This window comes from Cryptotermes secundus, unplaced genomic scaffold (genome assembly GCF_002891405.2).
Source record: "Cryptotermes secundus unplaced genomic scaffold, Csec_1.0 scaffold833, whole genome shotgun sequence".
Lineage (NCBI taxonomy): Eukaryota > Metazoa > Arthropoda > Insecta > Blattodea > Kalotermitidae > Cryptotermes > Cryptotermes secundus.
Window position 1 is genome coordinate 10,012 of NW_019725852.1, and position 18,213 is coordinate 28,224.

Here is an 18,213-nt window from a genome sequence, read left to right on the forward strand (position 1 = left end):
CGGGACTGATGGCACGCACCAGTACCGGTAGGGTATAGAGACTGCTAGAATATCACAGGGGGACGTACAATACACCACTGGTTGCGGTGCATGGGAAAACCCACCCCCTCCAATAATAATAAATAATAAATAGACGGTGCAGACTGCAGAAGCCCCTAAATCTGATCTGTACAGTGCAACAGGATGCAGAAGTATAACATTATGAACATAGGAATATTACTGGACAGTATGAACAAAGTTCAAATTTGCCGACTTATAGCACAAATCCCCCTCAGTAGCCCTATAGTATGTCACAAAAATCTGCTAATTCAATAACATATTTGATAATATTCTACCATGATGCAGCCTCAGTAACTTTAGAAGTCTATTTCCTATTCTTATGTGGTCCGTGTGTGTGGCCGTACGCGCGTGTTAAAATATGTTGCCTCTAATTCATATTCAAGAAGTCTCAAGTTTGATTCTCATCCTGAAGGCTTCTTGTCCTGAACGAAATTCTGCCATGATTTTCCTCAAAACTTCAGGTAAACGCTTAGATAGTTCCTCAAATATACTGTGATCACATCCTTCCAGATATTCCCTTCACATTCAAAATGCTTTCAATACTATCAGCAGCATTGTTTTTATTCCTCAAGTTGGCTTCAGCACTCAGTAAAATTATGGTCTCATGAAAGCACTAAATACTACACATATGTGAAATCAATGAGAAAAATGCTACCAAGATGACCCACCACCCAAAGAATACAAGGGGGTAAAACAAATTGCAAATTTAATGGGAGGTATGAACTCAAGTTTACTAATAATTATTCTACACTACAGCTAGCATAATACAGTACAGAAGTGTTACTTTAAGAAATAAATCCCAATTAAATAAACTGAGCAATGGATTTTAAGTTATTTAAATGGAATATTTAAAATACAGTATGGCAAAATGCTATGTCAGATAACTGAAAGTTGGTTAATCAGGACTGTGCTGTAGTTAAATCTCTTAAATTAAATGTTTGTGTCACTAATAACATATCCAGATTGTAATCCAGTTAATCCTTCAATTAATTTCAGAGGGAGGAACAAATACAAGTCCTGGAGATGTTTCCCATGTATTCAGCTAACAGTGTGACACCTGTTTCTGTAACTACATCAGCTGCAGCCACAACAACAGAAATTCAAAAGACACAAACTCCTTCCATTAACTACAACGCTGGTAACAATTGGAAACTAACATATGCCTCCTCCCGAAACAAGTGGCAGAAAGGTGTCATCTGTCAGTACACAGATAACTGCATTACAAGTTACCAGCCCACTGAGTGACAATTTTGGTGTTGCCAGTGGAAGAGAGAATACAAAAAGTCCCTTGCCAGCATTCACGCAAGCTTCTGGTTCCACAAATATTGGCTGTTACTCTCATGAAGGATTGTTCATCAACACCACTCAACAAACTATGTACCATCAGTCTACTAATAAGGAGGTTAGTATCAATTCTGCGCTCATTGGAACTGTTATACAGGTTCATTGCAGATATTCACTTTTGAATCAACTGTTCACTATTATCAGAACTTCAAATAGTTAACCCATACTCAAGTGCTATTGAGTTACAATGAGTTTCACCAACACTTCAGCTGCAGCCATAAGCAGTTCTTACCTCTCAATCCACTGACCAGTGCACCAGTCAGATATGAAAATGCTCTGAATTACTAGATTATTCATTATATGATACATTTTGTACCTAGTTCAGTTGGGGACATGCGGTAGCGTAGTTGGTTGAAGCGGCATGCTACAAGCTGGAAGATCGCAGGATTTTTTTCAATTGACCTAATCCTTCCAGCCGCACTATGGCCCAGGGGTTGACTCAGCCTCTAACAGAAATGAGTACCAGGAATTAATTAAATAATTTTTCTGGGGAGTAAAGTGCAGCCGGCACGAAAGGCTGCCAACCTTACCGCCATCTTTGAGCCGATTGTCTAGATCAGGCACGTCCAACGCAACGATCGCGGGATGATTTTTGGTCGATCTAATTGGACTATAAGGAAATTATATGTGAAAAGCATGTAAATTCACTTGTAATATAATATTGTAACGTGTTTCCGTTACCGAAGACGCCGTAGAGATGGTTAATTGGGTTTATTTAACAATCTACAACTATCGGCTACAATTAATTATCACACAGTTGCGGGGTTTCACACTTTATAACCCTAATCGCATTAATCTGCTAACACTGTTGCGGGGTTTCACGACTTATAACCCTATGCGCAAATCAGTTCACTCTGTCTTCAGTAGTATACACGTTCGCAGTAGGGGAGCTTTGTATCACTGTATCACACGCTCCCAATTACACAATCGCACACACGTCCGGATCTTCTTTCCGCGACGGCTGCTATACTCCAACTATAGTTGGCTGGCTGTTACTTTATAACTCAGAATGTCTTCGGCGGTAGCCACACTGGAACTCGAATCGAACTGATCGATACGCACTGTGCATCCACTTATATAGCTGCAGTGCTTGCCTGTGGCGTAATGAGTGCCACGTCACAGTAGGACGTTGATTACGGTTACGTTAGCGTTGCGCGTTACGTCACTGCGTGACGTCACCGCGGAGGGGAGTGACGGGGAGCGCTACGTTACCGTGGAGAGGAGGGTGGAGGGGGGTTCTCAGTCGCGCAACATGTTACAATATGATTATATTCAGATTTTGAAGGGAAAATACAATACGTATTAGTCATTCCTATTCTTCTGTTCTTATGTAGCTTAGTCTCTTTCCAAATACAGAGATACCATGTATGCGAGATGTTTCCTCTGGAGACAAAACAAACCGGAGGGGTGGACAGAAGTGACCAGAAGACAAGGAAGAAGACGTAAGAATATGCTGGATGACCTTGGGGACAGAAGAGGATATTTTAATTGAAGGAGAAAGCTCTAGATCACATTAAGTGGAGGAACTGTTTTGGAAGAGACTGTGAACCTGTCATCTGACAGATTACCGATGAACGAATGTAGCTTACGTGAAAATTGCTTTACACTCGTGTTAAGTGAACTGTAGGGAAGTCCCTATTCTATCCTTATCATGTGAATTCTTATTTCATCACTCGTCATCAGCCGCATGTTCTGATGCAAGAGTGATCGACAGAACGTGTGTTTCACTTTGTGAATGCCAACAAAAGGAAGGGGAAATAGATTTCAAGGATACCTTTAGCCCAGTTGTTGACATGAATTCTCTTAGAGTACTGTTTGCCTTAGCAGCACGTAAGAATATGAACATGCAAACCTTTGATGTGAAGACTGCTTTCCTGTATGGAGACCTTGAGGAGGTAAACTACATGGAGATACCAGAACGATACAAGAACACTGGCAAGTTATGTCTCCTGAAAAAGGAATGATATGGCCTAAGACAAGCACCATCGCAATGGAACAAGAAGTTGACAACCTTTCTAAAAGAAGAAGGTCTAAACCAACTAAAATATTACCAATGCATTTTTAAGAATGATGCCAATAATTTGTTCGTGGCCATTTACGTGGATGACGGGATAATCATGGGAGAGGATTAAAGACAAATAGAGGAAATTTTGCTGAAACTGGATAATCAATTCCAGATAACAAAAACCTCAAATCCAAAAGTTTATTTAGGAATACAAATTGAGAGGCAACCAGATGGGATACATATCTCTCAAACCAACTATGCAAGCCAAATGTTGGAAAAATGCAACATGCAAGAAAGTTGAGAAATGAAAACACCCATGGCCATAACCCCACCAACAAATGACGAAGGAGAAAATGACATAAGATTTCCTTACAGAGAAGCTGTAGGAAGCTTGCTATATATGACTTCTAAAACCAGACCCGATATTGCATTCACAGTAAATGTGGAAAGTCGAACCTTGGAAAATCCTGACAAAATAGTTGTTCGGAATGTGAAAGGTACCCGAGATTCAGGAATAAAATATACCTCATCTGACTCCGAAACTGTGAAGCTGGAAGCATTTAGTGATGCTGATTATGCAGGCGGTGTAAAGGATAGGAAGAGTGTAACGGGATATGTAATTATGATGTCAGGGGGCCCAATATCATGGTGCTCTAGGAAACAGAGTATTGTTGCATTATCAACCACTGAGGCCGAATATATTGCAGCAGCTGAGTGCTGTAAAGAATTGAAATATCTAAAGACGCTGATAGAGGAGTTGACAGGAAAAGGGGTGGAAGCTGAACTGTGTGCTGACAATCAGAGTGCAATCAAGCTAATAGAATCTGGACATGTAACGCGTAGGAGTAAGCACATAGACATTAGGTATCACTACATAAGTGAACAACTGAAAGAGAAACTGTTCTCAATCAAATATTGTAACACTGAAACTCAGGTTGCAGACATTTTAACAAAACTGCTATCACCAGAGAAATTTACCAAGTTTAGAGACATTATACTTAAGAAGAAATATGTCTGATTTTGATAAGACTGAGAAAAATTTTAATTGGATGTACTAATTTTGTGAAGACCAGAATTACTAAGTGTTATTCAATTTAACTTTGTAAAACAGCTGTTTTATGTTATGTTATGTCAAAACACACTGATGATTCCCAATAATTTAATCTGTGTATGGACTTAATCTTGAGAGAAGAATATTAGATAAAATGTTGAATCAAGTTGATAGCACTGATATTCCATGATAATTACTAGTCAGTTTTATCACCCTTCTTGTGAGTTAGTACAATAATATTCTCCTCCCAACGATCAGGCAATGTTTCCTTATGCCAAATAGAATTAATTAGCTTATGGAGCTTAGAACATAATATTTCACCTCCTGCTTGAATAAGTTCTGCTGGAATTTGATAACTACCTGGTGATTTATACCTTTTCAATTCTGCAACAGCAATTTCAACTTCACAAGGGCTAGGTTCAGGTACTAACGGCTCAGCTGTATGTATGAAGTTGTCAGAACTGCTGCGCATAATGTTGGGTTTTATTTAAACACTAGCTGTACCCGGTCACGTGTTGCTGTGGCTCAGTCTAACGAAATATTTCAATTCAAACGCAGATCAATCAACACAGCTCAATCCCACCGCCAATTCCACTGAAAAATAAGGAAAACAGTTAAGAAAACGAAATGAAAAACAATGAAAAATAAACTATACTCACGAAATGAATGCTATGGTAAATGACACAACACAATTCCAACGCAATGTCACACAAAATAATTCAATCAAAATGAAAATAAATCAAAAACTGTTTATATTCGGCGGTAGCTATCCCAAGATTCCTTCGGCGGTTACTTCCAGACTTTCTTCTGTATCCCTCGGCATCTGCCCCAAGACTGACTGCTTCTTGTCCAAGCTGGACTATTTATACCTCGGTGGATGCTATACAATGAGCCTTCTGTTGTCTATCACCGGGGAAACGCTGGCAGAGTCGAATCCAAAACTTGAGTGCAAACTCAGGATCTCTGCTGTGATTTCACTTGGAATCTCTTGTGATACTTGTGACCTCGTGATACTGAACAGTCGCTGGAGCTACTCTCTCTTATACATATAGCCAGCGTTCGCACGGGATAGGGAATACCTTATCGAAGAGTTAGTTTCATCTGTTGCTTAGGAAATGCTAGCACAGAACACCTTGTAGAAGTGTTTGGTTTCATCCGTTGTTATGCAACGGAACCTCTTATCCTCTCATCTCCGAGGAAACGCGTTTGTTTCGGCAATTCCTATGCAACAGCCCACTGTTATTGCATTTCCATGGAAGCATACTTTCTGGTTTCATCCGTTGTTACGCAATGGAACCTCTTATCCTTTTATCTCCAGGGAAACACGTTTGATGTTTCGGCAATTCCTATGCAACTGTTATTGCGTTTCCATGGAAGTATACTTTCCGGATTCACGCGTGGCCGGGTACAGCTAGTAGGTATATAAAAACACCCGCGCATTCAAATGCAACGTTGTATCAAAATTTCAAAGCAATCAGTGAAGAACTTTCGGAGATTTTCGAGGGGTAACAAACGAACATTTACATTTTTATTTATACAGATTAACCATCTTGATGTTTCAAATGAAGCCCATCCACATGAGATTCATATTTTGTGTTATGCATCAGTGTTTCTGGTAAAACTCTTGAAGTTCAACATGAGATTCATTGCTTATACTGCTCCGCTACACATCAGAATGAAATTTTCACAATAAATTTTAGTTAAGGCCCCAAACACCAAATTCTGTGCAGTGGTTTCAGCAGCCATGTAATACAACACATTCATATGGTAGCAACACAGTTTTAAAGAGGTAATTGCTGCAGAGAAAGGGAAGAATAAAGATGACTGATGCTAAACAGATGGATCAGCTAAAGGGCACTCTGCAGCACTGAGTTCACTCTTATATTCTGAAGTGACACATCGAGGAGTGCCAGCAGTTTACCATCACAGAACACAAATCCTGCTTCTGCATTTCTTCCTGGTACAGAATGCTGTTCTGTAAGTAAAATAACTCACTAGCACTGACCACAAGACCTAACCATTAAACCAGTCTATAAATTGCAACAGCATCTTCATCCAACAAATATCTTGTGTTGTTTCCTCCACTTTGACCTGCTGTCCACCTAGCAATAATGTCAATAAACTGAGAACAGCTTGAAGGCTGGTACCAAATTCTTCCATTATATATGATCCTGGTCCTAACAGTGCAGCATCCCTCATAAGTGATAATTGTGTAATATAGTAAGTTACACACATTCATTCATATAGCAACATACAGAAAGAGACTTCATTCCATTAATTCTCATGTTGATGAAATTAATCTTGTTTTACCATAAGTGCCAGTGCCATGATAGTATTAAATTCAATGTTAATACTGTAGATAATTACAAAATGTGTTTATCCTGGTAACTTTTTCCAGTGCATTTTATATTACATCTGTTCACAGCATCTTTCAATCAGCAATCTGATAACATAGCAAGCTTATTTAGCAAAATGTTATATTTTAGCGTCCTGTTGCACTGATTTTCATCCATGATATGTATACAGTGGCCGTCTTGTAGTGCACTTAATTTCACCTGTCACTTCACAACACACATCACAAGACGCGGTTTACACAAAAAAATAAGAAAAACGACCCCATAGTGAACGAACCACATGCAAGTTTTAATTAAGACAAATAAGATGAATTATCTTAACAAATTTTAGCGAGTGTAAATTTATCATAGTTGACAAATATGCATTTTTAAAATACTTTTTAAATGGTGTTGTGAAAACATATGAGGGCAAGCAATGCAACAGATTAACGTAATTGGGACACCTGACGATGGCACTGTGTTGCCGAAACATGTTGTGAAGTGATAGGTGAAATTGAGTGCACTACAAGATGGCCACTGTATACATATCATGGATTATTTAGCAAAAATTTTGAAAGAAGTGCTTGCAGTGTCATATGTTAAGTGAGATGCGAGATTTATGACATCAGATATGTAAGTATAGTGCTACCATAAAATGCACTAGAAAGATCACTAGAGCACCCATTTTGGAATTGTCGCGGAAACAGGGCCTTGAGGAGTGTATTCTTGCGACATCACTTTATTACTCAACACTGTAGCTACAATTCAACATAACTATAACACAAAATGTTAAACAAGTCCTTTCACAGTTGCTCCTTTCGTATTAACAACTCTCACTATATTATAGAACTGTCCATCTCTCCATGTTGGCTTCTGTCGACACACTGTTTTCTCTCAACACACTGTCTTCTCACTCGGCATAACACACAGTGCCTCACTCGGTCCTCAGCTGGCTTCTTACTCTGTTGCCTGTTTCCCTAGCAGCAGTGGCGCCCGCTCCTACATCACAGCGGGAACCAGTGGCGTGCCGTGCATGGAAGCATTGCTTCCGTAGTTAAGAAACGAAAAGAAAAGAAAAGAAGTCATGTATGAATAATTCAATTTGAATGATAAGGATTTGAATATTGTCATTTAGCGTGTATTCCTGCTCAAGGCCACATGCCTCCTCCGCCTGCTCCCTTTCCCTGCTTGGTGGGCGGACCAAGTTTCCTTCGTTAAACTTTGTAATAATTCGTCTCACACGAAGTGGGCAAGGAAGCAACTTTCAGTTTGCTAGCTAATGCCTGTGATATGGAAGCGAAGGACTGGGTTCTTTCAATGGTTATGTGAAAATTAACTGTTTATGTGTGATTTCAGTCTTGTTGGGTGTTATAGGTAACATTAAGTTTTATTAAAATATTTTAAGTGCATATTTATATGGTGTAAGATTGTATTTGTGATCGTATTTTGACACATCAGAAGGAAGGTATCCGCTTTTAAGGGAAGCAAATCTGATATTGCAGTAAGATGGGCATGGGAGTGAGTAGACTACACACACAGGCCACAGCTAAAATGAATGCTGGCAGACGTGACTGTGACTGTGCAATCAAAAGCCTTTTAAAAGGGGAGTTTAACAGCAGGGACTTTTCTGAAAAGAAAATAATTATAGAAAGAAGACGACCGACAAGCGAGTTGCCAGAACTTAAAGCACAAACCAAATTATGTGTGAGAAAATTTAATTTGGAACAGTATTCTAAAACAGAATGGCTATCCGGTTGCTGTAATATAGGAAAATTGTTTTGTTGGCCATGCCTATTGTTTCCCAATGAAAAAAAAATATAGGAACAAAACTGGGTTTGGTGATATCAACAACCTTCATAAAGCATTGAAATGACATGAGACCTCTCAGACTCACATTATTTCAACAATGCAACTTATGTTCGGGAAATCACGAATTGACTGTCAACTTGACAATCAAAAGCGCCCGACAATAACACTTGACTGATATCATGCCTGCATGGTCGTGACGAAAGCATTGATTCTATCGACCGAGGTAATTATGTGGAATTAGTTCACTTGCTGAGGAAATATGATCATAAACTCAATGTTCACCTTGAGAACAGTACAGTATTTACAGGTTTATCGAACAGAATACAAAACGACCTTACTGACTCAATAAGTGAGGTAAATTTTGGTGAGTTGATTGTTATCAGTTCATTTATTAGATACCACTGCTTCCCCAATCAAAAATAGTACCGCATGCCACTGGCAGGAAGTGTTTACTGGCCTGTTACCCTAGCAGCAACAGCAGCATCCACTGTTACGTCACACAGCTCATCCACTGTTATGTCACCATTGGGCATGGTTTACCCACAACGCATGCATTATTGCATCGTGCTGAGTCCAAGATTCCCAACAGGAATTACCAATGCTTGATTTTAATATTACAATGGCACTGGTGCTTCTGATGAAGAAATGTAATTTCTACATTATGGCAAAAGTGGAGAAGTCATGGGTTCATGACAAATTCATGACATATGAATTTATCGGGGAGTTCTGTTATATTGTCTTGTATAAGAGCACTGAAGGAGCTGGGATAGCATAGCTGCTACATAGCAACTGGCTACGTATTGGACAACCAAGAGGTCAGAGTTCGAGCTGTAGTAGTCAAGAATTTTCTCTTCATGTCATCCAGACGGGCTCTGGGGCTCACCCAGCCTCCTATCCAGTGGGTACCAGGGGCTTTCCCCCAGGGGTAAAGCAGCAGGGGCATGAATCTGACCACGCACCTCCAGCTAGTGCCAAGATCAAGAAAATCTGGATCTACATATCCACTCCCCCATACACCTCCATAGCATAGTGTTTAATTAGTTAAACACAGGGACACCTTTACTTTTTTAAAAGCAAATAAAATATCTCACAGAAGCCTTGTTTACAATCTGCTGTAACAAGAAAGGCAAAGGGCAGCTAACAAGTAAGTTCTAAGTTGAACGTTTTCCAATGTTTTGGTAAACATTACATTTGCCAGCATTCAGCATGGCTTGTTCCTGGAAGCTGAAGTCACACATTAAACTCAGTCACATAAAGAATGCTAGTTAAAAAATTAAGGTATAATCAGAAAGTATCTGAACAAGGTGGAAGTCTTATAATACAGATGCCACATCTGCATGTCACACCTCCAAACCACTTTTCAGCCTTCAAGTAACATGTATATTATGGTTAGTCACTGGCATCCCACTGTGGCAGCCCAGGTTCGATCCCGGGTCTGGTCAAGTGGGATTTGTGTTGGACAAAGTGGTGCTGGGGAGGGTTTTCTCCAAGTATTTCGTTTTCCCCTTCTAATCTTCATTCCACCAAATTCTCCATCATCATAATCACCCAGGGCAGGCTACAATAGGCCAATCAGTGGTTCTAGGTGTATGTTCAAGTCTGGCCCCTGTGTCATCTAACTTCTCCTCAGTAAGCACTCGGTGCTTATATTTTAATTTCTTCTCCATTAAGAGTCCCACTGTTTTAAGTTTATTCACTAAACTGTGACTTGTTTGTCTGCTGGGAACTTTTTTGACATGAAACACGTCAAAATTTTTGCCAATACTTTCTAGCAGATCCATAGTTCATGTAGGTGTCATACAGAAATAAATGTTGCTCTAAAGCAGAGTTTCTCAACCTGTGGTCCACGATGATGGGACAGGGGGTCCTTAAGCAGACATAAATTAAGTTAAAAATTATCCAAACAAAAGAATTTATAATTAAATAAGTAAAAATTGTAGAAATTGTAGAAATAAAATGGACACTGAAAAGAAACAAGCTTTCTAAATCCCATGAAAAGTTCAATGACCAGAAAAGAAACCAGTATTTCCAGGGTATGAGGGTGCGACTGCAATGTCACTAACTTCAGATGAGGGACCCTGCCAGTAATTGGTAGCTGCAGAAAGACGGCTAATAAAAGAAGGGTACACTGAACAGCATTAGCTTTATTGCTCCCACTTTCCCTTGCTTTCCCTTTCGTGTCTGTGATTTGGTTTGATATGTTACTTGTTTGTGTTCTACAACTGTTAATGTACTACAATTATATGTGACCTTTTTAAATGTCTTGGATATTTAATTTTTAACAATTTATCATTTTAAATGTACTTTTTATTGACATGTTCTATATCTCAAGGCAGCACTGCCAATTGTAGATCTCTGGAACGAAATAAATATGTATGTATGTATGTATGCTGTTTTGTTAGATTTGAAGTAAACATGTGTTATCCACATTTCAGCCAATTGGTTGTTGTTTATTGTTATTTATGACTGAAAGTTTTCCTCCTTCAACAAACACTCAGTATATCTTCATAAATGCTGTGTGATAGTTGAACAAAGTGTGTCATGAGTTAACTCCAGTCTTTATATTTTTTGGAAACATTTTTAATAATGGAAAAGTGGCTTAGAACAGGGACTTTCAAAGAAAAGCATATGAAACAGGCGATACTAACCCCAACTGTGATACACGTTTTGTAACGGTGAGTAAATGCATACTATTAAAGTTGAAGAAGAAAGCAGTTCAAAGAAAAAATACAGTAGAAAATATGACAGTTCATATTTGGAATTCGGGTTTACTTGGTATGGTGATGAACGGGAACAGAAACTTCATGTGTTTTGTGTTATGAAGTGTTGTCGAATGAGTGCATGAAATCTGCAAAACTCTGACGACATTTAGAAACTAAACATTGCGATGTGAAAAATAAGTCAGCAACGCTTAGTTTCAGTCATGGGTTTGATTAATAACAAGGCACTGGAATCATCCTACCTCATAAGTTTGCACATAGCAAAAAAAAAACAGGGAAACCACATTCTATCAGAGAAAATGTACTTCTTCCAGCTATAAAAGATGTGTTAAAACTATGTTTGGCAACAAGTTACTAAAAGACACTGATTTCATTCCTCTTTCAAATGACACTATCAGTTGCTGAATTAACGATATGGAAGGAGATGAAGAACCTCAGTTAATCAAGAGAGTTAAGCAGATCCCTTATTGTGCATTACAAATAGACAAGACTACTGCTGTTGCAAATGATACACACTTAATATGCTACGTAAGATTTGCACATGATAACATTCAGGACGATACTCTGTTTTGTAGAACTTTGTCAACCCAAACAACTGAAGAATAACTTTCATACTCTCAATAATTACATAAGAGACAATGGGATCCAGTGGGGAAAATGTGTGGGCTTCTGTTCGGAAGGAGCTGGTGCCCTTACAGGCGGGCAGGGTGGGGTTGTTTCTAAGGTCAAGGAAGTAGCTCCAGATATGAACTGGGTATATTTTTCATACATAGGGAAGTGTTGGCCTCCAAAGGAATGCTACCAGAATTTAAAACTGTGCTAGACAACGCTCTAAAACTAGTTGACTGTATTAAGGCTCGACCATTAAGTAACAGGTTATTTTCCATACTCCGTGACGAAATGAGCAGTGAATATACATAACTTTTGCTTCATTCTGAAATTCGCTGGCTTTCCAGGGGCAAAATACTAACAAGGTTATTTCAATTAAGGCACAAAGTTTTACTGTTTGTAAATGAACATAATTCTGATTTTGTATCACTCCTTGTTGACGTAGCATGGTTATTACCACTATCCTATCTTTCTGACATTTTTCCTAAATTAAATGAACCAAATCTCTCTCTTCAGGGAAATTCTTTAACTGTTCTTGATGCCTATGACAAAACTAAGGCATTCAAGAAAAAACTGGTGTTATGAATTTGTTATAACAAATGGTGTTATGTACAAGACAGACAAATTCGACCTTTTCCAACATTGGAATCCTTTCTGGTGGAAAATGATATGAGGGGCGACCCAAAAATAACCAGAACTGACCTGTTGCGTGCGCATGCTTTGTAGTTACGAGTCGTGCTGCTAGGTGGTGTTAGCTGGGGGTCTCCCGCGACTGTTAGTGAGCTGGCGTCCGTCTGAGTTAAGTGGTTTGTCTGTGGTGCTCTGTTATGTGCGTTCCTATTTCAACCCTTTGGCGATTAGTGAGATGGCCGACCAGAAGGAACAAAGAGTGTGCGTGAAATTTTGCTTTCTGTTAGGGAAAACTGCAGCCGAGACTGTTGGGATGCTTCGGCAAGCCTTTAATGATGATGCTTTGGGGAAATCACAGGTCTACGAGTGGTTTTCCCGTTTCAAATCTGGCAACATGTCAACAGAAGACATGCCACGCCCCGGGCGTCCTTCGACAGGAAGAAATGACGAAAACATTGCCAAAATCAAACGTGCAATTGATGAAGATCGTCAAAGGACCATTGACCAACTTTCTGAGGAAACGAACATCTCATGGAGCACNGTGCGATCCAATGTGAAAACAATGTTGATTTGTTTTTTTTATGTGAATGGCATTGTCCACAAAGCATTGGGACAAGTGCATTAATGCACATGGACAATACTTTGAAGGGGACTAATATACAGTTCAATAAAAATGCAAAAATAAAAAATAACAAAAATAAATTCCGGTTATTTTTGGGTCCCCCCCTCATATTTCTGTTGATTCTGAGTTTCTGCAAAGGGTTTGTGACCACCTCAAAAACTGTGAAACAGAAGTTTGAAACATATTTTCGGAGTAACTTCTGTGAGAAATTTCTGTGAATTCGTGATCCATTTCAGGCTTACTATCATGAGAACAACCTTTTGTTATCAAAAAAAAAGAACAGTTACTTGAGCTTTAAAGTGACAGTGGGCTTAAAATGAAATTCCATGTTCTTGGTTTGGTCCATTTCTGGATCTCGTCTTCAGTAAGAAGTGAATTTCCCGAATTATCCGATGAAGCACTGAAGATCGTCATGCAGTTCTCAATAACCTATCTTTGCGAGAAAGGATTTTCATCGCTCCTTCAAATAAAAACAAAATATAGAAATCATCTTAGTGTGAGCGCCGATCTTCGACTGAAGGTGACCAATACTGAGCTCCATATGGGCCAACAAGCTCAACAATCAATCAATCAATCGACAATCAATTCTTTATTTGTTTAATAAAGTAAACTTTGTTCAATGATGATTCACTTCTAATAATTTAATGAATTGTTTCCATATGCATTCAAAACATGCTTTCAGATTTATTATGTTATAAATGGCACAGTAATCCAGAATATTGGTAATACAACATAGGTTAAAGAAAAGGCCTACATAACTTAGTGGTCTGTAGAATTTTTCAGACATATTACTGGTCCTTGGGCTTTAAAAAGGTTGAGAAACACTGCTCTAAAGTATACTTCCCCATGATGTACCTCACTGTTCATTAACTCTAACTGAGGACAAATGGAGCTAACTGCTGCCTACTGCAGACAAATCTAAGGTCAGACACATGAACTGCACTGCTCACCGTGAAATATGATGTTGTCAAGCGGTCCACAAGTTACTTCCCTTGATTCCATATGTTATTGCCCAACAGGCATGCTGATTCATCGGCAAATCTGTATGTGCTTCACAGCAGGCAGTGCACCAGCCACCATGAAGGGCAGAGCCATGAACCACTCAACAATGTTAAAAAACTCTCTGTAGTTACTACACTACAGGTTTATATTCTGACCTAAGAGAGGTTGGAGAAAATTACATAAGAAGAATCATAATTTGTACACTACACTGAATATTATTAGGGTTGTCAAATCAAGGGGAAGATGGGTAGTATATGAAGCACAGTGGAATAATGAAACGCATTCAGTATTTTACCTGAAAACCAGAATGGAAGACAGTACTTGGCAAACCTGCGAACAGAGATGGAAGTTCCAGGAAGAGAACTGAATGCATCTGGTTCTGGAGAGGCTCCAGCAGTGGGTTCCATAAAGGCTGGGAATCTTTTCAAAGGTTGCCAACTGTCACTTTCTCAAGGATTCTGCTCCTTGGAGAGAGACCTACAGAACTGTTCTAGCTCACATCACACCCAGAAGACATCACTGAATGTAAATGTTACTAGGCCCTAACTTAACAGTAATCAGTGGAATGAAGTACTGTCCATGTTGTGAAGACACACCCAGGCTGTGTGTGCAATATTACATAATACAGAACAGGTAACATGCTATTTTGTGCTGTTTGTACAAGACCACCAAAACTGACTATGAGGCAAGATAAAACATCCCATATATTTACCCCCTCCACATCTCCTTCCAGGTGTTACACATTTCCCGCTCCTCTGTCATCTAGCCATTTTGGTACTAGGAATGTTGGTAGCAAAAATCTTGGCTAGAAATGAGCTGGATGACAGAGGGCAGTGGGGGACTGAGGAAGAAATACAACAGTAGGCAGAGAGGTGAAGCCTCAAGCAGCCATTCCCACTGTCTGTAGAACTTCTTTCTGGGGACATGACGAGCAAGTCATTCTCTAGAGTGCAGACCTTCCAAATGTTTTCTCTCGATTGTGTCCAGTTCTGTCTTATTACCAATGCAGAAATTACTCATGTGCCACCACGACCTCACTACTATGAGTTTTAATGTCCCATGGTTTTCAGCAGGCCAAGTATATAACTCCCAAGTTCTTCATCCTGATTATCCCAAGACACATAGACATTCTTCTGTTCCTCCTCGCTGCCTTCCACTTTCACCAACACAGATTCCACTGAAATTGATCCTTCTGTTAGCTGAACATGCCAGTCTTTAAGGCGTGTCTTAATCAGCTGCAATAACTTCTCAGCAGTTTTACTTGCAGGCCCAGGGTCTTCCATTCTTAATGTTGAGGTGAACCTAACAAGATGCCTGTTAATTCCAGCTTCTTTGCAAGCATCATCAACATCCATCAGACACATGGAATTATCTTTCATAACCAACACACCATGCATTACACGTGGTCGCTTAGGATCCGGAGGTAAAGAGTTATTTTTCTGGGCTTCGGCCTTCAGAAGCTTCAGTGAAACATCCACTGGGATTGTCATAGAAGTGTTCACAACACAAGTTTCACCATTGGCAGGCATATAACATTCTAAATCAAATTCTTTCTTTATCTTCTCTTTTAGAAACTCCATCTTGGCTGCTTCTCCGTGAACCAGCATAACATTCTTGGGCTCACAGTACTGAATCAGCTGCATGATTCCTTTGGCATCAGCATGCGCTGAAAATGACATATATTGCACTGACATCTTTACTTCTACTATTTGTCTGTTTTCAAATTCTATTTTCTTTGCACCATTAAGGACTTTGTGACCAACAGTTCCCACAACACAGAATCCAGGCATAATCACCATGTTATTTTCATTGGGTGCCCACCTCTTGAAGATCTGCAGCGACAGGCCAGCATGAAGCATGCCAGGAGTGGCAAATACAACCATTGCCCCTGGGTTATCAATATAAGCTTTGTCAAATGGTTTAATATGCTTGAAATCGAACATATTTCTCTGAACAAATGTTTTACGGATTTTCTGATTTGTCCATGTAATGAACATTTTGTAATAGTTATTCGCTTTTTCAGTAAGACCAACAGCAAAATAGATAGGCACTTTCAAGTTCATTCGCTCCCAATATGTTTCAAGTAGAATGCACAATTCTTGTGCTCTTCCAAGAGCAAATACGGGAATCAAAACTTTGCCACCTCGATCCACACATTCATGTATCTTCTTCAAGAAGTCTCGCTCCCTGCAGCGTTTGGAGTCCCTGATTGTGGTGGCATATGTAGACTCACTTATAAGAAGGTCTGGGCGACATTTGTCAATCCAAGCAGCTCCAAGATGACGATCTGGTGTCATGTTGTAGTCTCCAGTATATACAACAGACTGAGAACCAACACGGATCCAAAACATAGCAGCACCTAACACGTGACCTGCGTAATAAGCCTTTATCTCCAACTGCCCATCTACCATGACTGACTGATGTAACGTTACTGCCACTACTTTCTTCATGCAGTCCTTAATGTTCTGAGATGTGAAAAAATTACTCTCCCCTTTACGCTCAACAGCTACTTTACGCATATCTTCCAACAGAATAGGAGCAATGGCTTTTGTTGGATGAGTCATATAGATTGGGCCCGTATAGCCAACCATTTCAGTGAAATATGGTAAAGCACCGCAGTGATCTAAATGAAAATGAGAAATTATTACACAGTCAATGTAACTTGTCAGAGGTCCCTCTGGAGCAATATAAGTGAAGTCAGGAAATCTCCGCTCATCATTAAATCCCATATGCATGCCACAATCGAGCATTATATTTTTTCCACCTAATGAGAGTAAAATACAACTTCTTCCAACATCCTGACCAGCTCCTAGGGGCGTAATCTTTATTTCTGGCATTCTAAATTGATTACTTGGCAACCGTTGCTGAACTTCGTTCAATGCTCTTTATTAAATCATAATCACACTGACGATATAATTCAAACGAGACGAGATTCCATCCTCAAATACACACAGATATACGTTCCAGTAAGGTTCAATGTCCAAGCCACATTCCTTCTAAAAATTGTATGCTCACAAAACATGTTGCGTTGTGCATTTCATTAATCTTGCCATATGGGTAATTATCGAAAACTGCATTCACCACCTTGTTCATTTCTTGTGTTACAACATAAATTATTAATATTTTACACTACCCATCCACCACAACCTCCTACGTCTTCCAATAACGCAACGAACAACAGTACATAACCAATACACTTGTTTACGGTTGACTGATTTCTGCTCCCAAATTCAAAGGACTACCAACCGCTAGCAACTAAAATTCATCGGTTATGCATCATTCCTACAGGAAAATGTAGGATACAACCAGTGATGTGCCAAATATTTTACATTAAGAAAACAATAAAGTTATACGTATGCAGTTTTGAAAGTTTTGAAGGTGCTCTAACTAATAATAATAATAATAGAGTTAAAAATCATTCGACAGTTGGATGGTACGGAAAAAAGCATCCGTTCTATTACAATCGAAGGTACAGGGCACAAACAAAAACTTAGTGCACAAGATATCATCTTACAGGTTATTAAATGTGAGCATGGACAAATTCTGGGTTACGAAGGGCCGTTCTTTGGTTAAAGCACCAGCTATTCAAAATTTCTGAATTATCATTGCAAATACACGGCATATTTGTTTCACTGTTCCTACATACATGTCCTTACATAATCTCTCCAATTAGCCGAGCATTGTTAAATATCGTATTACACACCCACATCCAAAACAACGATACTCTTTGCCTATGATTAACTTAATTCATTTCCTTAAAATTTCAAAGGCCTCAATGTGAAGACAAATAGAAATTTCAAATTTAAATCACTGCATTAACATACCAAGAAATATTCTGAAGGGTACTGCGAAAATCACGGTAGGTATCATCATAGGCCTGACAATTTAAAATCTTATTCCATTGTTATTAAAATGAGCTGAGGTGACATATAACATAGAGTGAATTTCCTGTTGCCAACCATGGACCAAATAGAGAACAGCCAAACACAAGGAATTTGCTGCACAGTATACTACTACTACAGACTTGA

General features: G+C 39.2%; 1 protein-coding gene across 1 annotated transcript; it reads right to left on the reverse strand.

Annotated features, from left to right (window-relative positions):
- Positions 1-7,512: 7,512 nt before the first annotated feature.
- Positions 7,513-17,419, reverse strand: LOC111863804 (integrator complex subunit 11). The gene is made up of 2 exons (XM_023850515.2): positions 14,134-17,419; positions 7,513-7,838 (listed from the first exon to the last, which is right to left on the reverse strand). The coding sequence occupies exon 1, from the start codon at positions 17,020-17,022 to the stop codon at positions 15,235-15,237; it is 1,788 nt and encodes a 595-aa protein (XP_023706283.1). The 5' UTR covers positions 17,023-17,419; the 3' UTR covers positions 7,513-7,838; positions 14,134-15,234.
- Positions 17,420-18,213: the final 794 nt, after the last annotated feature.